At 38.5% G+C, this 26,061-nt stretch overlaps 2 protein-coding genes across 11 annotated transcripts in view; both read left to right on the top strand.

Moving 5' to 3' along the window:
• Nucleotides 1-26,061, top strand: part of Cadps2 (calcium dependent secretion activator 2) — a 558,168-nt gene that overhangs the window by 141,635 nt on the left and 390,472 nt on the right. The gene's annotated exons all lie outside the window — the stretch shown is intronic.
• Nucleotides 23,848-25,118, top strand: Rnf148 (ring finger protein 148). Its single transcript, XM_021164383.2, has one exon. It carries the CDS (start codon nucleotides 24,022-24,024, stop codon nucleotides 24,970-24,972), a length of 951 nt encoding a protein of 316 aa, XP_021020042.1. The 5' UTR covers nucleotides 23,848-24,021; the 3' UTR covers nucleotides 24,973-25,118.

Raw genomic sequence — 26,061 nt, forward strand, 5'->3', positions numbered from 1 at the left:
CTAAGCAAGCCATGGTGAGCAAGCCAGTAAGCAGCACACCTCCATGGCTTCTGCATCAGTCCCTGCCTCTATGTTTCTGCTTTTTTTGATTTTCTGTCCTGACTTCCTACAGTGATGTACTATATGACAGGTGGGTACTCCACTTGGTCTCTTTTGGTTTCTATATTCTTATTCATGAATCCCAGATGACCCCTGGGGATATCCTCTCTTGATCCTAGCTTCCTCCTCCATTGGATTGTAGCTGTGTAGAATGCAGGTTCCACTCTACATCCATCTGTGCAGCTGTAACTCAGTGGTTGCCGTGGACTGTTGATGCCCCATCTGTAGCAGGGGAAAGATGACCTCAAAACCCCTCCAGTTGTATAGTGCTCCCAACATTCAATGTTGTTTCTGTGCATTTATCCATTTCTTTGTCAAATGATCTTGCATCTCTAAAATATAAAGAACAATATAGGACTATAGCTCAGTTCTATACCCCCCAGAATAGATGACACTTGACTCCTTATATAGACTCTTAATTCTTAGTTCAGGTAACAAAGGACTTGACTTCAGCAGCTGGTTCTTTCTACAGAAATAATCTGTGATCGGACTCCCTCCCCTCCACCACATTTGTTTATCACTGCTAATGCCTGAAAATTAGGAGCGTTTAAAGGCTTTGTTGTTGTTGTTTTGTTTTGTTTTGTTTTTCTTACACCATTTCCATACCTTTTTCAGACTTTATATAGCACATGTTCCTAAGTCTTTGATATGCAAGCCAGAAGGGAAAGGACTGGAAGATAACATTTAAATGTTTTAATGGAAATTCTGTCATTTTACTGAAATAGAAAGATTTACTTTGCATATTCTAGAAAGCATTTGACCTGTCAAAATCTCATTTTGAACTTTGAAATAATGCCATGAAAGAGGCATTCATGGAGAATTGATGATCACTAAGTAAACCAAGATTGGCAGCCTGTGGCAGGAGGGATGAAGAAAAAGGTCAGAGCATTCAGAGATGAAATCCAGCAGCTGGTAATGAGGAGTGAGATTTCAGGTTTGCACTGAGTTCTGCAGATCACAGTGTATTTGTTATTTTTGATATTACCTATTTGAGTTCACATCATATTTTTTTGTATATGCTAAGGGTGGCATCTATAAATGTGGAAAATGTGCTTTTATGTCTGAGATTCACATTGCTATTTAGAGCATCTAGGTTGATGCTACCTGTCAGTGGGCTGTGTAGTCACTTGAATTATTGATGACATTCATCTTTTAAATGTAGACCAATTGATGTGCATATGAAAGTAATATCTGACAATAATTGAGAAAAACCAATAGTTTCAGAATTGATCTCTAAGCAATTTTAGAATAAACTGAGCATATGAATTTTCCATGTCCGTGTAGCACATTTGTGACAGACAGCAGGGCTAAGCCTCTGTCTAATTCATTTCATTCTGCATTTTTATAGCAGGGGAGTGAGCTGTTCAACCCCTCCATTTAGTCCCCAGTATAGACACTAAATGCACATAGCAGTAAAGAGCAGCAGTAGATGAAGTTAGCTTCAGAGCAGCATTCCCTAATTGCCATATTCAGCACCAGTGTAGGGTGAGCACATGGGCACATTTAAAATGCTTACTGTTACGGGATCTCATATTATTTTCGTACTTTGGCATTGCCTCGGAATGAAGAATTTTGTGCTACTGTGTATCTGTGGTTTTTTTCAAGAGTGTTTATAGCCACTGGATTCTTAGACCCTCTTAGTCATTAACTCAGTTCAGTACAATGTCATTTTTTTCAGTGGATCTCTGAGCTGGGCAATGCTAAGTCCCTGGAGAGAGCCCCGTTTGGCCACAGGTTTCATTGGATGAGGATAGTCCTCTAGTCTTTGTGTAACTTCGTATTTTCTCTTCAGAAGTTTGTCTCTTTTTATCATCTAAGTTTAATTCTCTTCCACATTCTACCAACAATGTCTTAGGTGAGTAGTTTCTGCCTCGCTACTTTGCTGCCTAAATGTAGAGTTAACATTTCCAGGTTTTGAGTCACAAGAGCAAATGATCCCATTTCCTTGTTCTCAGAAGCGTCCTGAAGTTTTATATTTGCCCAGAGGTTACCCCTGGGTCTGCTCAGTGGTTCCCATTATTTATCTTCAGTAGCATTTGCTCAGCAGTGCATAAAATCATTGGGCTTTGTTTTTAAAGATTTTGTTCTTTAGTTTCATGGGTGGGATCTTGTTTTATGTTTGTTTATTTTTTTTTAAATGAACTTGCTTTAATCTTTCTTGCAAGACATATCTTCTACTGACATGTATCTTTGATTTAGTTTGAAGGAAATCATGTATACCCCAGTTAGCATTAATTAGGGGCACTGGTCTCCCCTTACTATATTTAAATCTTTTGTATTCCTTAGTTATAAAACTAAAGACAGAATGCTCATGAGAAGGATAACATAAAATCTGTGACACTGTGAATAGCTTAGATAGTCATTGATCATCCATCTGTCAGTACATTATTGATTTCACTATAGGAATTAATTACTTCTGTATAGATTGCCATCCAAATGTTGACTGAAAGCCTAGTTTTTATGACACCAACACACCAGTTGGTTGTCCATCATCAAATGTTCAACCACAAAAACATCCATGCAGTTAACCTCAAACAGGCTAAGCAGGTTATATTTAGGAATATATAAATGTGTGTATGCATAGACATATATGCATACAGCAACGGTTAATATAAAAGAGGACATGAATTTGAAAGAGAGCAAGGATGAGTATATTGGAAAGTTCAGAGGGAGAAAGGAGGCAGAGAAATTATGTAATTAAGTTGTAATCTCTAAATATAAAAGAAGGAAAAGGAATGGATGGTTTTTAATTTTTCCTTTTCTTTTGAAAGTAGATTCTTCTCTCATACAATATATTCTGACCACAGTTTCTACTTCCTTCACCCCCTTCCAGATCCCAGCATCTCCCCTCCCTCCCAGTTCCACTCCTTCTTCAGAAAAGAACAGGTCTTCAAGAGATGACAGCCCAACAACATGCAATAAGACAAGGCAAAAGCCCTCATATTCAAGCTGAACAAGGCAACCCAATAGGAGGGAAAGAGTCTCAAATCAATCAATCTATCTATCTATCTATCTATCTATCTATCTAGAATATCTGGGATAGCCATAAAATTCCTCTTTTAAATATCAAGATTTCTAAATCAGATAACTGTAAAGTGATACCATCATCTCAGTATTGTTTAAAGGATTAAGTACATTCAAAAATGAATGGAATGATTAGAAAAGAAGGGAATCCACTTAGCTTTTGGTATGAACTCTTGAATAGCAAAAATTGTGACCATATATGTATTACTTTAATGGCAATGCTATATTTTAACGACTGCATACATTTGGGTTTTAATTTTTAAAATGATTAGTAACTTTGATTGATAGCTTTACTATCCTATCCCAAGTTGCTTTACTTCTGAGCTAAATTTGCTTTACTTCTTAAATACTTCTACTTAGTATTTGAGTATCTGTCCACCAGTAATTGAAAACAGTTTCCTCTTAGCACTGCTTTCATTGTGTCCCATAAGTTTGAGTATGATATACTTTCATTTCTGTTAAATTCTAAAAACATCCTTAATTTCTTTCTTTATTTCTTCTCTGACCAACTTATCACTGAGTAGAGAGTTGTTTGGCTTCCAAGAGAATGTCAGCTTTCTGTTGTTTCTGTTGTTATTTAAGACCAGCTTTAGTCCATGGTGAACTGATAGAATGGGTGGAATTAAGTCTATCTTCTTATGTCTGTTGAGTCTTCTTTTTTTTAAATCATAAGTTAATCTTGAGAACTAACCCAGAAGGCTTCATAAGAATGACCCAAGTCGTTTAAACTGAATGTTGCCCCTTGGCCTAATAACTTTCCTCTGGGCCCCTGTTCTTAGAGGTCCACCATGTTTCACTATTCCCACAGTGGGCCTGAGCTTGACACATATGTTTGGGGGCGACATTCAAGATGTACAAAACAGCATCTGAGTGGAAAGAGAAAGGGTGAAGTTTTTACGTGTGTGTGTGTGTGTGTGTGTGTGTGTGTGTGTGTGTGTAAATCTGATGGGCCCACTGGTTTTTAAGAGACCTCCAGACTTGCTCAGTACTTAGAGATTCAGCTTCCCTATGTCACAGTGTTTGGTTCCCCGCATGTTGTATTAAAAAGCTTGTTCCATACAATCCTCAGCATGGCTCTTTTGAACAGGCACTTGACAATAGTTTTATACTGACATTTGCACTAAATATTTTTATGAGTGAGTGATTGTTAGCAATGAGAAAAAGTGATTTCCTGATACATAAATGCAGCCTACTTTTCATTATCCTTTCCCTCTTGGAAGGTCTCTATTCTCTTAAGATCTACCTAGCATCTTCCATTCAGCCTAGGAACCTCTGGTTGCTGGTGGTTACCTGTGGGCACCCAGTCCGGGTGACCCAGTTATCTTATCTCCTCCTCTCATTCTAGTTCTGCTCCTCTCACGCTCTAGTCTGCCTTCCTTCCAGTTTCCTTCCCCTGTCTGCTTTCCTACCCTGATTTCCTTTTCCTATAATCTTTTCTCTGTCAAAGAAACTTCTATCTATATAAGAGTATAATAGAGAATAATGAAATAGAAGTCTTTAAGTGGTGAAGAAGATATAATGGTTAAATTGTATAATGGCAATTGCATGAATTACATGTGGGACATTTCTACCTTAGTAAACTCTGAATGTGTGGACTTTTAGAATAACAGATAAGAGTTGGAGAGATGGCTCATTTTCTGCCCTTGCAAAGGACTGGAGTTTGCTTCTCTGCATCTTACTTGCAGGGTAACGTAACCACTTGCAGCTCCAGTGCCAGTACACCCAGTGACCTTTTCTGGCCTCTTCAAGCACCACACACACACACACACACACACACACAAGTGTGCGTCTGTGCCCATGCACATATGGACATACACAGAGACAGAGACAGAGAGACAGAGTCAGAAAGACAGAGATAGACAGACAGACAGACAGACAGAAACATACACACACACACACAAGGGAGGGGGGGAGAGCCAGAGACAGAGAGAGGCAGAAAGAGAGAGAGGAAGGAAGGGAGAGAGGGAGGGATGGAGGGAGGGGAGAGTGAAGGAGGAGGGAAGGAGGAAGGGAGAGAGATTTTAAAAATAGAATGAAGGGTATAGACTACACATACTTTAGGTAGAATAAAGGGGTTTTGGCTGGATTCATAACTCAGTGGTAGAATGCATGTCAAGAATGAAAAGAACCTAGATTACATTCCTAGTATGTGGTGGGAGATGTGGGGGAATAATAAGGTCATAATAGTAGTGAATTGGTTTTTTTTTTTTTTTCTGGGATAATGAGTGATTTAGTAACTTGTGCCCAGTAACTTTACTACTTTACATGAAGAAAATTATTTTGCCCTCAACAAGATACTTTCTTAATTTAAGGCCCATTAACTTAACAATAGGAAGATAGATTTCAGTTGCTGAATGTTGTACAGGACTTTCTACCCTGGAGAATTCTTTGCTCTCCCCGTAGTGGAGTGACTCCACTTCACGATTACTTTGGTCCGTAGAAGTTCATTAGCTTTCCAGTTCCAAGATGACATTTAGGAGCAATTGAGCAGTCTCACATATATTTAAGTGAGACTCACATATATTTTAAGTTTGTGGTCAGTACTCATCTAGATTAAAAGATACTGCTGATTTGGTTTAATGCCGGTGTGTTTTATATTCCCTGGGAAGCTCTTGCATGGTTTCATCCTTTTACTTTCTCTGTTTCACAACTTAAGAATTATTTATAGTCTGCTTATCTGTTTAGACCTTCAATTTACACATTTTTGAAGTTGCTAGACAACTTAGGCTTTGCTACTAAATATCTGTCACCTTGCCTTGCTAAGTATAACCAAACTGAGAGGAGCAGGTAATTTCCTAATTGGGTTTTGACAAGCCTATTTGAAAAATTAATTCAAAATGATAAAAAGTGATAGATACTGTCAGAAATTCTGAAAATACATTGTAGGATCAGACATAGCCTGGATTTAAAAGTACGAAGGTCCATACATGAACATGTCATTCTGGCTTCAGAGAATGTTTTTGCCATGTCACTTGTCCTAAAGCCCCATTAAGGTGACACTTTCATGGGACAATTCAAAACAGGAATAATACATATAAATGTAGAAATTTACAGTTTTCTAATAGAGCTAGTCATATGGGTATTCTCAGTGAAGACTAAATTATGTTTAATTTCCTTTGTGTATTTTTTCTTGATTTCACTTTCTGGTCCTTCTCTATTTCACTGTTGCTGCCAACAAGTGCCACTCTGGGAAAACTAATAGCCTTGGACCTGCCTCTCCCGTTAGGCACCTCCTCAATTGGGAAGGAAATTGAGGTGTGTCTCATCTTTTACCTCATGGCTTTTGGCTGATGTACAGATCACTTGCCTGCTAGGCCATCTGCTGACAAGAACTTTCTCTATAGTGGGTTGGAATAGCATTCTCCTGTTGTACTGGCTACATTTATGTCAACTTGACACAGGTTAGGGCCATTTGAGAGTAGGGAAAATGCCTTCAAATGACCAGGTTGTAGACAGGCTCTTTTCCTTGTTTTTTTTTTTTCCTTTTATAAATTGAAAAGATTTTTTTTTCCTCACCTCACAGAATATATCATGATTATGGTTCCCCTTCCCTTTAACTCCTTAGTTCTCCCCATTTCCACTATCTGGTTCTCCTTTTCTGTCTCACATTAGAAAGCAAATATGCTTCTATGGGGAAGTAATTTAATAAATATAACACATATAATATATAATATGTTATAACAAAAAGTAAGACTTAAGAATAGGACAAAACAAACAAGTAGAAGGAAAAGAGCCTAAGGAAAGGTACAAGAAACAAGAGACTCCCTCATGCCCACACTCATGAATGCCACAAAACACTAAAACTGGAAGTCATAATATAGACACAAAGGACCTATTGCTTAAAAAGAGAAAAAGAAAAACATATAGATAAAAGATAATATAAAATTAAGCTTTGTGGTGGTAGCACAAGAAAAAGATAGGAAGATCTCTGTAAATTTAAGGCCAGCCTGGTCTACAGAGTAAAATTCCAGGGGAGAAAGGGCTGCACAGAGAAACCTTGTCTCTAAACCCCTGCCTAGGAGGAAAGTACATTTTCATTTCCATATCACTTGGATTTTGTTGCTGGGTGAGGGAAGGGTGACTGTATCCACTTCTTTCAGCTGTAGGACCCCATCCAGCATAGACTGCTGTCAGCCCTGTGCATGCATCTGTAGGTTACTTTTAGTAAGATGACCATTTTTACTGTTAATACTGCCAATCCATGCTCATGGGAGGCTTATTTAATGCCTGAGAAATACTCCATTTTGTAAATGTACCACATTTTCTTTTATCCATTCATCTGTTGAGGGACATCTGGGTTTTCCCCAATTTCTGGATACTGTGAATAGCCATAAATGTGGGTTAGCAAGTATCTCTGTGTAAGGTTGAACTGACCTTGGGGTGTATGTCTTAAGAGTGCATAGCTGGATCTTGAGGTAGTTTGATTTCCCCTTTTCCTGAGGAAGTACACACTGATTTCCATGGCTTGTACAGGTTTGTATCTCCATCAGCTGTGGCAGAATGACCTCCTTGCTTCACATGCTCGCCAGCATGAGCTGTCACATGCTTTATTGATATTAGCCATCCCCACAGGTGTAAGATGAAATCTCACAATAGCTTTGCTTTGTATTTCCCTGATGACTAAGGCTGTTGAACATTTTCTTTAAGTATTTCCCAGTCATTTAAGTTTCCTTGAGAATTCTCTGTTTAGTTCTGTAAACCATTTGAAAATTGGGTTATTTGTTTCCTTGATATCTAGTATTTTGTTTTGTCTTATTTTGTTTCTTCTTTATGCATTTTGGGATTTGTCCTCCATTGAGTGTATACTTGGTAACATCTTTCCCCACTCTGTAGATTGCTACCTTGTACAAATGATTGTGACCCTGGCTGTGCAGACACTTTGCAGTTTCATGAGGTCCCTAATTGTTGATCTTAGTACTTTTGCTAATGGTATTCTGTTGAGAAGTCTTTTTCTGTGACAACGAATTCATGTCTGTTCTCTGCTTTTTTTTTTTTTTTTCCTATCAGGTTCATTATATCTAGTTGTGTGTTAAAATTTTTGATGCATTTGCCATTGACATTGGTGCAAGGTGATCAGTATGCGCGTATTTGCCTTCTTTTACATGCAGAAATCCAGTTTGACCAGTACCATTTGTTAAAGGTGTGTATTTCATTTTTAAAAAAACCAGGTATGTGCATCTTTATAAAATAAATTAAAAGGTATGTGGATTTATGCCTGTATCATCAATTCACTCCCATTGTTCATGTCTGTCTTGTGCCAACATTAGTTTTTATTACTAATAGCTCTGTAGTACAACTTGAAAGTGGGGATTGTGATAGCTTCAAAAGTTCTTTTATTAAGGATTGTTTTAGCTATCCTGATTATCGGTTTGCTTGCTTTGTTGTTTTTGCTGTGGTATGTGTGTGTGTGTGTGTGTGTGTGTGTGTGTGTGTGTGTGTGTGTATGTGTGTGTGTGTGTGGTATGTGTGTGTGTGTGTGTGTGGTGTGTGTGTGGTATGTGTGTGTATGTGTGTGTGTGTGTGTGTGTATGTGTGTGTGTGTGGTATGTGTGTGTGTGTGTGTGTGGTGTGTGTGTGTGTGTGTTTGTGTGTGTTTGTGTGTGTGTATGTGCGTGTGTGTGTGCGTGTGTGTGTGTGTGTGTGTGGTATGTGTGTGTGTGTATGTGTGTGTGTGTGGTGTGTGTGTGTATGTATGTGTGTGTGTGTGTGTGTGGTATGTGTGTGTGTGTACATATGAAACTGAAGATTGTCCTGAGTTGTCATTTGTTAGATTGATCTTAACAATTCTGACAAGTATATTAGGTAACTTCTTTCTTTTATTTATTTTTTATTAGATATTTTCTTTATTTATATTTTAAATGTTTTCACCTTTCCAGGTTTCCCCTCCAAAAAACTCCTATCCCCTCCCACCCTGCTCCCCAACCCACCCACTCCTGCTTCCTGGCCCTGGCATTCCCCTATACTGGAGCACAGAGCAAGTAGTTTTGATGTGCATTTCCTTGATGACTAGAGAATGTGGAACATTTTTTTAATTTGTTTTTTATTGGATATTTTCTTTATTTACACTTATGTTATCCCCTTTCTTAGACCTCCCCAGGAAAACCCCCTATCCCATCCTCCCTCTCCGTGCTTCTATGAGGGTGTTCCCATACCCACCCACCCACGCCTGACTCCCTGCCTTTGAGTTCCCCTGTACTGGGGCATCCATCTAGCCTTCACAGGACCAAGTTCTCTCCTCTCATTGATGCTGGACAAGGCCATTCTCTGCTACATGTACAGCTGTAGCCATGGGTCTCTCCATGTATACTTCTTGGTTGGTGGCTTAGTCTCTGGGAGCTCTGCGGGGGGTGGGGGATGGGTCTGTTTGGTTAATATTGTTGTTCTTCCTATGGGATTGCAAACACTTTCAGCTCCTTCAGTCCTTTCTCCAACTCCTCCATAGGGGATCCTGTGCTCAGCCCAGTGGTTGGTTGGGAGCATCCACCTCTGTATTTGTCAGGATCTGGCAGAACCTCTCAGAAGACAGCTATCTATAGTAGGCTCCTTTCAGTAAGCACTTCTTGGCATCCACAATAGTGTCTTGGTTTGGTGACTGTACGTAGGATGGATCTCCAGGTGGGGCAGTCTCTGCTCCACACGTTGTCTCTGTATTTGCTCTTGTGAATATTTTGTTCCCCTTTCTAAGAAGGACCACAACATCCACACTTTGGTTTTCCTTCTTCTTGAGCTTCGTGTGGTCTGTGAACTATATCTTGGGTATTCTGAGCTTCCAGGCTAATATCCATGTTTCAGTGAGTGCATACCATGTGTGTTCTTTGTGACTGGGTTACCTCACTCAGGATGATACTTTCTAGTGCCACCCATTTGCCTAAGAATTTTGTGAATTCATTGTTTTTAATAGCTCATAAATACTCCATTGTGTAAATGTACCATATTTTCTGTATTCATTCCTCTGCTGAAGGACATCAGGGTTCTTTCCAGCTTCTGGCTATTATAAATAAGGCTGCTATGAACATAGTGGAGCATGTGTCCTTGTTATATATTGGAGAATCTTTTGGGTATATGCCTAGGAGTGGTACAGCTGGGTCCTCAGGTAGTACTGTGTCCAATTTTCTGAGGAACCGTCAAACTGATATCCAGAGTGGTTGTACCAGCTTGCAGTCCCACCAGCAATGGAGGAGTGTTCCTCTTTCTCCACATCCTTGCTACTATCTACTAGCATCTACTGATAGCATCTACTATCACCTGAATTTTTGATCTTAGCCATTCTGACTGGTGTGAGGTGGAACTCAGGGTTGTTTTGATTTGCATTTCCCTGATGACTTAAGGATGTTGACTATTTCTTTAGGTGATTTTCAGACATTCAGTATTCCTCAGTTGAGAATTCTTTGTTTAACTCTGTACTACACTTTTTAATAGGTTTATTTGTTTCTCTGGAGTCTAACTTCTTGAGCTCTTTGTATATATTGGATATTAGCCCTCTATCTGATGTAGGATTGGTAAAGATCTGTTTTTTTTCCCAGTCTGTTGGTTGCAGTTTTGCCCTATTGTCAGTGTCCTTTGCTTACAGAAGCTTTGCAATTTTGTGAGGTCGCATTTGTTGATTCTTTTAAAAAAGTATTCTTTATTAGATATTTTCTTTATTTACATTTAAAATGTTACCCCCTTTTCTAGTTTCCCCCCTAAAATCCCTTATCCCCTCCCACCTCCCCCTGCTCCCCAAGCCACCCACTCTCATTCCCGGTCCTTGATCTTAGAGCATAAGCCATTGGTGTTCTGTTCAGGAAATTTCCTATGTGTTGGAGGTCCTTCCCCACTTTCTCCTCTATAAATTTCAGTGTATCTGATTTTATGTGGGGGTTTTTGATCCAGTTGGACTTGAGCTTTGTAAAAGGAGATAAGAATGGGTGAATTTGCATTATTCTACATGCTGACCTCCAGTTGAACCAGCATCAGTTGTTGAAAATGCTGTCTGTTTTTCACTGGATGGTTTTAACTCCTTTGTCAAATAACAAATGACCATATGTGTGTGGGTTCATTTCTGGCTCTTCAGTTCTATTCTATTGATCTACCTGCCTGTCTTTTTTCTAAAGCCATGCATTTTTTTAAATCACTATTGCTCTGTAATATAGCTTGATTCCCCCAGAAGTTTTTTTATTGTTGAAAACAGTTTTTGGTATTCTCGATTTTTTGTTATTCTAAATGAATTTGCAAATTGCTGTTTCTAAGTCTATGAAGAATTGAGTTGGAATTTTGATGGGGATTGCATTGAATCTGTAGATTGCTTTGGGCAAGATGGTCATTTTTACTATATTAATCCTGCCAATCCATGAACATGGGAGATCTTTCCATCTTCTGAGATCTTCGATTTCTTCCTTCAAAGACTTAATGTTCTTATCATACAGATCTTTCACTTGCTTGGTTAGAGTCACACCAAGGTATTTTATATTATTTGTGACTATTGTGAAGGGGGTCATTTCTCTAATTTCGTTTTCAGTGTGTTTATCCTTTGAATAGAGAAAAGCTACTGATTTGTTTGAGTTAACTTTATATCCAGCCACTTTGCTGAAGTTTATCAGCTTTAGGAGTTCTCTGGTAGAATTTTTGGGGCCACTCAAATATACAATCATACCATCTGCAAATAATATTTTGACTTCTTCCTTTCCAATTTGTATCTATTTGATCTCCTTTTGTTGTCTAATTGTTCTAGCTAGAACTTCAAGTACTATATTGAATAGGTGGGGAGAAAGTAAGCAGCCTTGTCTACCCCTGATTTGAGTGGGATTGCTTCAAGTTTCTCTCCGTTTAGTTTGACGTTGCCTACTGGTTTGCTATATATTGTTTTTACTATGTTTAGGTATGGGCCTTGAATTCCTGATCTTTCCAAGACTTTTAACATGAAGGGATGTTGGATTTTGTCAAATGATTTTCAGCATTTATTGAGATGATCATGTGGTTCTTTTCTTTGAGTTTGTTCATGTAGTGGATTATGTTGATGGATTTCTGTATATTGAACCATCCCTGCATCCCTGGGATGAAGCCTACTTTATTGTGGTGAATAATCATTTTGATGTATTCTTAGATTCTGTTTGCAAGAATTTTACTGAGTATTGTTGCATTGATGTTCATAAGGGAAATTGGTCTGAAGTTCTCTTTCTTTATTGGGTCTTTGTAGGGTTTAGGTATAAGCATAACTGTGGCTTCATAGAACAAATTGGGGAGTGATCCTTCTGTTTCTATTTTGTGTAATAGTTTGAGAAGAGTTGGAATTAGGTCTTCTTTGAAGGTCTGATAGAACTCTGCACTAAACCCATCTGGTCCTGGGATGTTTTTGGTTGGGAGACTTTTAATGACTGGTTCTATTTCTTTAGGGGTTTTTGGAATGTTTAGTTTATCTGATCCTGACTTAACTTTGGCATCTCGTATTTATCTAGAAAATTGTCCATTTCATTCAAATTTTCCAATTTTGTTGAGTATAGGGCTTTTGTAGTATGATCTGATGATTTTTTAATTTCCCCAGTTTCTGTTGTTATGTCTCCCTTTTCATTTCTGATTTTGTTAATTTGGATACTGTCTCTGTGCTCTCTAGTTAGTCTGGCTAAGGGTTTATTTCTTTAAATGTTTCTCAGCCATTCGAGTTTTCTCTTTTGAGAATTCAGTTTAGATATGTACCCCATATTTAATTGTTGTTTGACTTTTTTTAATATCTAGAGTTTTTTAGCTCTGCATATATTTTGGATGTTAGCCCTCTCTCTGATGTTTAATAGGTAGAAATCTTTTCCCATTCTGTAGGTTGCTCCTTTGTGTGAATGATTGTGTACTTTGCCATTCAGAGACTTTCAGTTTCATGAGGTTGTAGGGTTTTTTCTTAATTACTAACTGACAGAAGAGAGCACAGCTGATTGTGTGAGGTACACCCCCAGGATAATGATCCTGGATTTTATTAGAAATCAGGGTGGGCAGGCCATAAGGAATGGAAAAAATTCTCACAAGCAGCACCCCTTCATGACCTCTGTTTTCCTCCTTACAGGTTCCTAACCAGTTTGAGTTCCTACTTTGGCTTCCCTCAATGGTGACTCAGTATTTGTAAGCTAAATGAACCCTTTCCTCCCCGTGTTTTCTGTATCTCTTAACTGAAAAACTATAGTATATATGTTCAGTATATACTATTATGACATATACTTTCCTTGTAGAAAGATTCAACCATTTTAATTTGCGTATCCTGAACCTCACATACTTATTTTTTATGGTGAGAACATAGGACATGAATACTAAGTTTAGTCCCTCCTTTCAATGAGTTTACTAGAAATTTAACTAACAAATATTTTCCAGTTCATAGTAAACAATAGATAAAAGAACCATTGTCCTTGGGAGTAAAACATTGGAGAATAAAACATATGATAACTATTTCTACTACAGTAGTAAGTTAGGGCTGATTTGAAATTATAATCATGTCTAAATAAAAGCAGACAGATTTTTTAAAATTATCATTATGAACAATGTCCACAGTTCATTTAATAGTTGGAACAATTTGTAGGGGATTTTTTTCCTTGTGTTTTTGTTTGTGTGTATGGTTTTAGCTTTGTATTGCATGGGTGGCTTTGAGCCATATGTCAGGTAGAAGATTGAATGAGAAAGACAGTAAGTTAAACAGCTTTGTTTTATTTTATTTTGCTTTGCTTCTGCTCAGTTTGATTTTGTTCATGTTAGGATCTAACCCAGGGTTAAACAAACATTGTGGCACTAAGGATCCCTCTCCCTAGCTCAACCAAGTGTGCCATTGTTTTTAAGGCAGGACTATGCACTCTAGACTTTATTCAGAGGAGTAAGTCTTCAGCTGAGTTCATACAAAAAGTTTTTGTTGTAATTTGTTGCTTTTAAACTTATAAGGCTCAGAAACCCTATGAACATAGATTCCTTATAGCTCCATGAACTCCATCTGTGGAAGGAGACCTATCAACGATGCATTGATCTAAAGCTTGAACTGAACTAGATAGAGTCAACCAAAGACTACAAAGATGCTACAAAGCCTATAAGATGTGTGCAGAATTTTTGTACCTCAGTGTGAAAAGCCAAGTGACTCCAAAAGAACATGAACAAAGATCTGAGTAACAGTTCAAAGAAGAGCAAAATATGTTATTCATACCACACTGGGACAAATGGAGGGGCCAAGGAGCTGGATTACTCTCAATCATTGAGTTATGGCGCCTGCTCCATCTCTGTCAGTTTAACATTCTGTGTAAAATAGACCACGGCAGCAACACACTTCTCAGGCCTACTCAGAAGGAGTTTCCTTATGTGGATTATACATTTATCTTTTGGTTTTTCACGGTACTTTAACTACATCTTTCCTGACGGGAATGGCATTCTTGCAATTTTACATGGATTCATAATGGAACAGTTGGTAAAAATGCTCTTTGTCAATATCCTCAAGAATATTGTGCTAGCTGGGCGTGGTGGCACACGCCTTTAATCCCAGCACTCGGGAGGCAGAGGCAGGCAGATTTCTGAGTTCGAGGCCAGCCTGGTCTACATGAGTTCCAGGACAGCCAGGGCTATACAGAGAAACCTTGTCTCGAAAAACCAAACCAAACCAAACCAAAAAAAAAAAAAAAAACAACAAAAGAAAGAATATTGTGCCAACAGATTTAACCAAAGCTTTAATACTTTCTTAGGGTTTAATGGGAGGTCTGTGGGTGTAAGAAGGCAAAAACAATTTCTTTTGTTTGATCTTGGCCTGTACGTTCATCATAACCATGTTCCAGCTCTTTTCATGCATCCTTTACAAAGCTCAGAGTGCATTGTCTCTAACTGGCAAAGATTAGCTCTGTAAGTACTAAAGGATGTCATGTAAACAGATGTCTAGTTCTCAAGAGTGGATATGTCCAAGTGATAGCTGGTATCTGTGTCAGCATAGCAACTTCTTCAGAGCCGTAAGATAAGAAAACTCCTTAAAGACTTTGGATTCATCATCTGGTAAATCAGTCAAGTAGCACTGCTGTCCACACACTTGTGGTGGTGTGGTACTGGTGGTGGATGTGGATAATGGTGATGGCTAGGACTGGGGCTAGGGAGCAGACGCCATAATGGATGAGCCAGCCAGTGTTCTGTGTGCTTGAAATGTTCTGCTTTGTCTCATTTACTCCTCATAATGTCCTCAAGTTTTCAGAGTGTTATTTCACCTGATGCACAAGTGTATAAAAGCTACGGCGAGTATCTTTAGGAAACCTGCAAAGATCGCAGAGCCAGTGTAGATTAAAAGTAAAATAAAAACCAAGTCAGGAAGAGTCTGTCTGTCTTCAGCAGGAATGCGATATGACACCTTCTGTTTCTTGCAAGACTCAGGAAAGCTGTGGAATGTGTGCTGGTACAAGGCTGTAATCCCAGTACTTGGATGATGGGGACAAGAAGATCATGAGTTCCAAGCCAGCCTGGCTTATATGAGATGCTGTCTGGGAAGCAAACTGTAACTTAAGGGATTAATGATGAAATGTTAAATAAAACAAAGATTTGTCTTTACATACAAACGTTGAAAACTCCATGAGACCTGAATGAAGGAACCATTGGCTGTGATCAGATGAACTAGGTGGACTGTTTTGTCCATTCATAAGATATGCCTGCGATCATTTTCATCTCTCTGAAACTAAATATTAAAGTTTATGTCCCCTTTGAGATAATGAAATCCAAATTTCAAAAAGAATGCAATTTGGAGGTGATTAGGATAAAGGGCAGAGGCCATGAGAATGGAAAATGCACCCTGAAAAAAGTAGCCCTGGGTACATTCTACACCCCTTTTCTACCACGTGAGGAGGCAGTAAGTAGGTACCATTTGGGAGATAGAAAAGAATTTCCCTCTAGATTCTAAGACTCCTGTTATCTCTGGTTTGTCAGACTCCAGATCTGTGTGAACTATGTTCGTGTTATTTTTAATCCACCCAGTGAGTATTTTTCTGGCACTTCAAAACTTGCTTAGCATTTATCACATCAGAATGCCAGCTTATTGAATGAGATAACAATCTTCACCTCATCTTTGAATTCCTGGGTGCATGAAGACATCATGAAGATAGGAATTGTCCTCGTTCTGACTTTGTTAAGTCACTGTTCTCCTTCCAGAAGCTAGACCTAGGTGTATGTTTGATTCTTGATTAACAGCTTGAATGAATGAATAAAAGAATCGATTGTACAGGCATTTAATAGGGTCTTCGCTTTGGGACTGTATAACAAAGAGGAATAGGAAATCATGCCAGTTACATGAACTGCAATGAGTATATAAAAAACAAGTAAGTACTTTTATATAGACTAGTACACTAGGCCCAAAACATGAACGCAAAGGAATATAGTAACACCTTTCAACTGGAGATAAAAGCACAACCTTTATAAGAGGGTAAAAAGATAAACACTGTTTGTTAGTATCTGTTAAGAAACAAAACACAAAGAACTATGCAAGTAAACACAGGAAGAGTTCAAAGCCAGCTTCCCATTGAAAGTCAGTGAGTTACACATGACACTATGTCAAAACACAAAAATGTGTATGTGTGTGTATATATATGTATATATACACATGTATATGTATATATGTATATATAATAAATTTTTCTCTATAATGAATGCATATTTTAATATATACTCTACATATAAATACAACATAATAATATACAATATAATATAATGCATATTATATTATATTACATATAGGCATATGGATGGATGTACAAAGGAAATTGTGTGGAGGTTGAGAGATATAACTGTATTTCTGGATAGGAAGCATTCTAAGTTGGAGACGTTTATAACTCATAGAAATGTTTTCTGTGTTACTGTTACTACAGTATTTGAGATTTTGCCAGGTTACCAAGGCATATCTATGCATAATGTGACGCAGACTTCTGATAATGACCCTTTGGGACTTATGACAACATACAGATATATTAGCCTATATAAGTATCTTTGCCTATAGGTCAATTTCTGTATGTTTTATGATAAAATTGATACAGACTAATGAATGTATATGAATGGATACATGTGTGTAAAACTAATTAAAGTGGGAGTTTAGTCAATAAAATTGGCTTACTGTATATTATAAATTCTTGTTACCTTTGCTTGTATTTACATGTACAGTACCTATTACAGAAACATATGTAGAAGGGGTTTGTTCTTGGATTTGAGGAAGATGCCACCGATCCCTCTGATGCTAAAGAAGCCTCTTTCTGGACAGCTGTTGTCAGTGTAATTTTTAGCCGAGGGAACAGTGGTCAAATGGTTGTCTCTTGTTTTTTATTGGTGGTCTGAGAAATCAAAGTTTGTAAAAGCTGCTGACTTAGCTTAATGTTTTCGAGGGTAAATGATTAGAAACTTGCCACAGTTCCTACTCTAGTCTATTGTATAGTCCACCTCCCCCTAGGCCATTGTAAATACTTGTATATGGGTGTAGCTCAGCTATCTATAGTTCTAAGTATCTACTCTGGTTCCTCTTTAGGTCACAAACTTCCTTCTTCCTAGATAATGGTAAATTCCTGTGTAGGGCAGTGACTTAGCTATCCATGCCCAGGGTCCGCTCAAGGACTGACTAGGACTGGTGAAGAATCTAACTTAGCTATATGTCAAATAGAGGCACTTGTAATAAAGCAATATTAAGGGAAAGCACACAGATCCGTTTACCACTAAAACAAGGACATTGGAGCATTCCTTATACAGGATGCCACAGTTCCAGGAGATTAAGTTTCCATGAACTTTTCGCCTTGGGACAGTGCCCAGGTTTTGGGGGACTGTCGCGCTTGTCACTACAGGAGTGGGTGTAGCACAAAACTCTAATGATGATTAATGGATTAGGAAGGTTAGAATCCACTTCAGGCTTTAGAAAACTTTAGATGTGTTGCACCTCCAGAATAGCATCCACATCCTTTAGGTCTTTACCACCAGATCTTAACAAGAAAAGGACAGAACAGATTATCAAGAGCATCAGAGATGTTCTCTTGATAAATCAAAGGATTGGGCATATTTAATTTTTTTATGTTACTTATTTTTCACCCTAAAATAAAGATATAATCTAAATGGTTTATATGAAGATGATTTTAATCTTGCTTCAAGGAGAAATAATAACCTGTGTTTACTTTAGATTAATCAATAATTCTTATCGCGTTAATGAAAATAGCTACAGTGTTACATTTGCCCTGATTACTTCTCCCAGTGTCATAATGTTTCTCCAGTTGACTGCCATACTCTCTTCTACTTGCTAGGTTGAATGAGAAGGAAATGTTTCCAATTTAATGGTACAGTTTTGTAGATCTGAGTCTAATTCACAGTGAAGAAAAAAATATAACTTAGATTTATGCTCATTAGAATAACATGGCAATTTGACATAGTCTAAATATTCATCTGTCTTTTCATTCATTGTGAAAAGCAATGTTATGGATCAGATCTACAGAATTAAAGATTGTCACATTATTCACATTAAGTATTTTGTACTCTTACTGAAGTGATCACCCTTATGAAGACCTCACTAATTAGGAAAATGTATTGTATTAAGACTATCATAAGGCAGAATGCAGAGGATTATCAGTTTAATTCATAATTTACTCAACAACATTCACAACTGGTGATGCTGTACATGTAAAAGGGTTTTTTAAAGTGGCATTTTTTTTCTATTTCTAGCTAGCTTCAAAAAAAATGAGACTGGGACTATAAGATTTATTTAATTAGCTCTATAACACAATAACTGGGTAGTCAGTGATCTAGTCTTATTCTTTAAACTAATCTGGTTAATTCTCCTCTTCCTGTCTCTCTTCCTCCTTCCCTGGCTGGCAAAAGTCCTGCCCTATTCTCTCTTCTGCCTCACCATTGGCTGATCAAATTTTATTGATAATCAGAATAAATGGAGAGCAGTGTTTGCATAAACCTGAGATAGGAGCTACTTAGAGTAAACATTCCAATGCCATGTCCAAATTACAACAAGATACGAGGGCAGAGAAGCCAGAGTTTGAATAATACAAGAATAATTCTTACACTTCACAAAACATTATGCCTACACATGTGATGCTAGAATCTTGTTACAACTGAAGAAAGATGATTATTCTCTACCCTACAAATTAAAATGAGATGGGTAATCTTATAGACTGCCCATGTCACCCCAGCACATTGTGCCTCTCCAAGAGTGAGCATGTCTTATTATTAAGGAGTCTATGTCTTGACTAGGGGCCATCAGGTTCTGTTAAGGCCTATTCATGACTCAGGTCATCTTTGTAAAAATTATTCCTTTTACTTTTTGAGATTATAATATAGTAACATCATTTCCCCTTCCCTTTTCTTTTCCCTGACAAGACATACCCTTCCTTTACTTCAGAGTCATTGCCTCTGATTTCATTAATTTCAGTTGAGCAGAGGAAACGCTCAACTGATTTAGTGGAAGAAACGAAAATGTAAGGACTGATAGTAGAAAATGAAGATGACTGGGAAGAAAGAAGAGTAGGCAGTGCAGAGACTTATGTCATTCCTCGGAACTCTAGGGACAGACATCTGGGCTTTCCAATAAACAAGAACGCCACTATAAGTTTGATTGCTTTTTCCTAGGCTGGGGATTGAAGGGGGGGATGGAGCAAAATTAATTATAACTTTTTTGGTGTATAGAAGGATCTGAAGGAATAGCTATGTAGCCAGATAGAAGCAATGGAAAGTATTCATCCTATGGGATGGGGTGAGTGTGGCAATCTCCCACCCAAGTAGACCCTTTTGAGCCAGGACAGTGTTCCAGTATTGGAGATCTATTATAAGTTTTCCCCCTGGCCAGAGAACTATCTTGTTCTTTGTCCTTTAAGCAGTGTCAAGTATGGGTTCCATCTCAAGGAACAGGGCTTCTCCTGGCCTTTGTGCTCTCTCCGATCTCTGTGTGAACACAAAGACAATCCAGAAGCTCAAGTGTAGTTTTTAAATTTTATTGTTGTCTATGCTTAGAATATTTAGAAGACACTCTTAGATTGAGGGTGGTTTGGGATGTTTAAAATGTACTCTTCTAATTCTCACATGTGTGTTCTATTGAACATGTGAGTGTTGTGATTAACTTAGTATAAGTTTCCAGAAAAAGACTACATTGCTATAGACAAGAATTATAAACTTGCAATTGAATGTAACATAAAGTAAAATTTTACTGTAAAATGAGAGGGTTTTGTTTTCAGAAAATTCTTTTGTTGTCTTTAGTCAGCCACATTGAATCAATCAGCACCCTGTTACCCCCTAAAACCCTTTATAATGTTTTTCTCTTCATAAAACAAACAAAATCAAACAACAAGCAAACAGAAACATTGCCCTTCCTTTAGTTTATGTGCCAAGCAAGTATGCTTCATGGGTTCCCAGGGGGTTGTTGTGACTCCTGATTCAGTGCACTGTGACTTGTGGGTTACTTTAAATGGTCTCTTTGGTTTCCCCTGTGGGAATACAAATGTGGTCAAGTGTAGTATGGATGTGAGTTCTGCTTTCCTTTTCAGAGATGGTATTTCTGAAGGCATGAGTATTTCGTTCCACTAATGTCAAAAATCAGGAAGAGCGGAGATGAGCTGATTCTTATCCCTAAATACTCAATGCTGGTTATAATGTCCATCAACATTTCTCTAGAGTCTGAGTGTTATAGAACTAGTCATCTACAAATTAGACACACACACACACACAGAGACATTCACACACATTTTCAGTATCTTTGTCACCATTTCTCTTACAGTCATGCCCTCCTAAGGAACAGGATTGTGTTGAGTCTGTCTTATGGTGGTATTCTGTATGGAATGCACTTTGTGTTTGTACTGGATAGTGGGAATTTAAGGATTCCTTTGAGTGTATCCCAGGAATTTAGATCCTGTAGCTGCCACCTCTCTGAGTGCTTGCCTTCCACTTCCTAGTTTTCTCCATTGGTAGTAAAAAGAACTGGTAACTTTACCCTCCCACCATTCATACCCTCAGCAAGGAATGGGTTTCTCCATAGGATAAACTGGGATTTACTTATGTTGATCATAAAGATCAGGCTCATTTCATAGATGGTCTAAAACCGAATTTGTAAAGGAGTCCTAGCCAAAGACATTAAGAGACTGTTGATAAGTATCTGGGGAAAAATCTTTCCCCTCTTTCTTAAAGGGTAATGTGGGAGTCAGAATGCTGCATTGCACCTCAGGGTGCTGTGTGCCTATGGATAATTAGAACAGTAACCATCCTGGGAGTTCATCAAGGGAACCAACTTAAGAGGAAAGTCAACATACTTTAGGAGGCAAAATAGAAAGATGTAAACAACAGAGACCTTTGAACAGTTGGATCTACTGGACTAGGGAGTGTGTGTTCGGTTTCCCTTAATCTATCTGCAAGGGTCAATAGAATAAAGCACTTGAAATCATCATGTGCTCAAAGTCCATATACTGACTTCAATTATCAGTGGCATCAATTATCTATTCCTTCCTTCTGCCCCATTTAGCTATGCTGGCCCCAGGAAGGAAGACTCTCTGCTCTAGTTCTGATAAAATGGATGCAATTGACAGCCATCCCTTGTGGGCTAATAAGCTTGCTTAAAGAGAGCTGTTCTGTTTCTGTGCTAGGGAAAATGGTGGAAGTGGAGGAACATTCTGAGAGCATCTTACTTAGCAGATATATTGATACTTACAAAAGCTTACTGTGTGGCGAGAGCTTAGAATTTATTGTTTCTCAGGGATGAGCATCTCTGGAGAAACTGCTTCTCTCCTAAGACTACCATTAGCACAGGGTTTCCTAACATTTGTGACATTTTGAGTTAAGTATCTAAGAGGCCTCTGTCAGCATTTGATGGTGTGTAGTTGCATCTTTGGCTTTTAGCCATGATATGCCAGTAACATTCCCCCAATAGTGTGATAATTTTTACTAAGGAGTCTCTAAATATAGAAGGCCCTCGGAAGGCAAAATTACATCTGTTTCAGAGCCACTGTTAGATGTGGGAAGCATTTTGTGCTAGGACTATGGCAGAAGCAAAGGAATGTTTTAACTAACATGGCCTTAGCTAATTTGTTATACCAAGAAGAATTCAGTACTATAAGTTTCTAAACATCGTTCCGTTCGACCAAACAAGGAAACTCTTGATTTGAGCCTTATGTGCTTTGCTATTTAAACTTTTCACTCTTCCCAAATCAGCAAAAGACTCTGGATGTGTTTGAACAAGGCAATATTTGCCACCCTTGAAAGACCGAGGCAGGAGGATTAAGAGTTCAAGGTTGACATTGACTACTCATCAAGTTTGAGTCCATCTGAATAATCTGTCTACAAACAACAAACAAACCCCGAAAAATATAAAAGCCAAGTCACCTACCAAAAGCGATCAGCAGTTCAACAAGTCACCCCTGAGTAACATTAAAGTTCTTGGCCAGTTTTTACTTCTTCACGGTTAACAGAATCAAACACTAGTTCACGCTCTGAACATAGAAAGCTCCACCCACGAAGATGGCTCAGATGCAAACTGAAGGACACCTACAAGCAAGCAAGCAAATATTAACTGAAGAATTATGTCCCAGTAAGTACAAAGGATGCTTTTGTCAAAAAACTTATGCTCTCCTGACATGCCTTCGGTTTTAGTAGCAAAGCTCATTCTGGGCATGAGCCTTATAAGCAAGCAAGGTCCTTTCTTTCCATGTCCCCTGAGCTTTGGAGCCCACCAGTTGCACAGAAGCTCTCCTCTACCTAGGGGACAAATGTTTGAATGAGTATTGCCCATCTGTGCAAAGATTTTAGGCAAGTCTTCAAAGTAAAACCAAGAGTTTGAAAGGCCCCAGACTGGCAGTATGCTTCTCACGTCCTGTTCCGTAATTCAAAGTCCTCAAGGGAGCGTGTGAGTCACCAAGCACACCAATTGCTCTTCGCCTTTCCCACTTCCCGACTCACTCTCTGCTTTACCTTCAGGCTTACTACTTTGCTTTGGCAATTTGAGTTCATTTTACATGTATCAGCCTCTCAGTTTCTTAGAGAAGTTTATCTTGAGCCTCTAAGATAACATTCCATGTTATCTTTTCCTCTATACTTCAAATTTTCTGCTCACAGTTCTTGCAGTCATTCATATCTTTTAATTGCTTCAAGTCTACTCTCAGTGTATAATAGTAGGATCATGTAGGCGTTTTTACAGTTTCTGTTTTCATACTTAGTATTTGCTTAGCACATAGTAGGTATTGTACTAACAGACTCAATGAATAAAGATGTATTTGCTTTGTGGGGTGAGTCTATACCAAAAGAAGTATGCTGTTTTCTTTATTCCTCATGTTAAATCTTCAGGCTGGGCATCAGAATTTAATGCCAGAATACAGTTGGTGTGATTTATTCCTATTGCCCATGGAGGGGTCAACTCGGTAGTATAGAAGCATTAAGAGAGCAAACACCTGTCCAGAAACATGTATTAATGTAAATGAATAGTTTGTGAAAGGTTTAAGGTATTTTTCAGTATATAAAAACAAAATTCACCTTGTGTTATTTTTAATGTTTACCACTTTTATTCATTAATTTTGAGTGTGTTCAAAGTGGCATGTATGTATTTACATATATATAATATGAAATATTGACATGGAATCTCATGTTAATACATGGACACATATGTATGAATGTGTATCTCTTGACTTATTGCTTAGTAGCCTTTTGACCAATAGGATCTCAGTATGCATTGTACTAATATAAACCCCTGGATTGGCTTAACTACCTCTGATGTCACAATTTACCCATTAGGAAGTCATAAGTTTCTTGAAATCACATTGAAGTAATAACATCTCTTGAATTTTCATTATAAGAAAGAAAAAGTACCAGGAGTAAAAATGGTAGAATGAACAAGATATCTTTCATCTTGGCAGACCTTCTCGATCTATGTGCATTAGTCGTCTGCGCTTTGACAGCTCGAGCTAGCTCCTTTATCTCCTTTGACAGCAGATGTTACTTTGTGTTTCATGTCTATCGGTTAATGGAGAAATGAACCCACTTGGACCTACTCCTTCAATTCATAGGTCTGTTTCATTTCGGCTGTTGAGACTTAGCGTCTTCCTACTGCTTAGCCTCCATGACTCCAAAGGAAAAGCAATATGGACTGCTCATCTGAATATTACATTCCAGGTGGGAAACCGGATCATATCAGAGCTAGGAGAGAGTGGAGTGTTTGGGAATCACTCTCCTCTGGAAAGGGTGTCTGGTGCCGTGGTACTTCCTGAAGGATGGAATCAGAATGCTTGCAGTCCGCTGACCAACTTCAGCAGGCCCGATCAGACAGACACTTGGCTGGCCCTCATCGAAAGGGGAGGCTGTACTTTTACTCATAAAATCAACCTGGCAGCAGAGAAGGGAGCAAACGGGGTGATCATCTATAACTATCCGGGTACAGGCAACAAGGTGTTTCCCATGTCTCACCAGGGAACAGAGAATATAGTTGCAGTGATGATTGGCAACCTCAAGGGCATGGAGCTCTTGCACTCGATCCAGCAAGGTGTCTATGTGACGATCATCATTGAAGTGGGGAGAATGCACGTGCCGTGGCTCAGCCGCTATGTTATGTCTCTATTTACCTTCCTGACAGCCACCGTCACCTACCTTTTCCTGTACTGTGCCTGGAGACCCCGGGTGCCCAATTCTTCTACCAGGAGGCAAAGACAGCTAAAGGCCGATGTGAAGAAAGCTATTGGCCAGCTGCAACTTCGAGTGCTCCAGGAGGGGGATAAGGAGTTAGACCCGAATGAAGACAGCTGCGTTGTTTGTTTCGACATGTACAAAGCCCAAGATGTAATACGTATTTTAACTTGCAAACATTTCTTCCACAAGACTTGCATCGATCCCTGGCTTTTAGCACATAGGACATGCCCCATGTGCAAGTGTGACATCCTGAAACCTTAAGAAGGCCAGAGATCTTTCCACAGATTAAAATTAGTCGAATTTGCTCACTGTGCTGTACATCCAAAGAAAACACGACCCTTAGTTCCTCTATCCTGCCAGTGAAGATGAAGTTGGTGTGCTTTGAAAATAAAGCTACATATCATGCCCGGGAGCTGTTGTCTTTTTAATCATTTTAATTGTTAGACATTGCTTTCTTTCTCTGTATAAGGAAGTTGGTACATGGTAAAAACAATCCTCATCTCACCCATCAGCTTACTCAGTAAGGTTCTGATCTGGTGTCAATTTCTGGGCTATTATAGTTTTCTTTTTAACATATTTATCTGGGGGCTTTGGTTTTACATGTCATCTAGGGTTTTTTTTTTTGTTTGTTTGTTTGTTTTGTTTTTTTGTTTTTATTCCTAACATTTGACATCTCTGTTTAATAAACTCCACTATGGAATCAGAATCTGATTTATATTGTCATGGTTAATTAATTTTATTAATACCCAGAAAATCTGATTTCCAAAGCTGTACATTGAATGGGTACTTTGTTCTAATTCCTTTAGCAGATAGCATATGTTATAAAAGTTTTAAAGTGTTTCAGGCCTCATTTAGAGCAGTGTTGGAAAAGGTCACCTGTTTGCCATGGGGTCTTTAAGTCCTGGCCTATTGAACCCGCCCTGGGTACAGTTTTCTTAGAAGTGTCCTCTAGGGCCTGCTGTTTGTGTCTCTTCTCAAAGGGTAGAGTGCATCACTAGGGCCTTTGACAACAGGGCAGAGCTAAACATTTTGTTGGGTTTCCACCCGAATAATATGTATAACTCTTTTCTCTCATCTTCCTTTCTGGTGGGTGGATAAACACCTGTGTATTACTGAAAAGATGAAAGACAAGAGTTTGTGATTTGTGTGAAAAGTCTCAGCCTTTGCTATTCGGTGTAGATGGCATGTGCTGATTCTGCAGGAGTTGACACACTATCTCTTCCACTTTCTCCATGGACTTGTGTAAAAATAGTCAGTCATTGCTTCTATAAGAGAAGGCAACCATTGCGGACTGAAAGTTCCACACTAACATTCTTTCCATTTTATGCCACTCCTTTCGAACATTTTTAA

The sequence above is a fragment of the Mus caroli genome, unplaced genomic scaffold, assembly GCF_978045245.1.
Source record: "Mus caroli unplaced genomic scaffold, Mus_caroli_1 scaffold_7, whole genome shotgun sequence".
Classification (NCBI taxonomy): domain Eukaryota; kingdom Metazoa; phylum Chordata; class Mammalia; order Rodentia; family Muridae; genus Mus; species Mus caroli.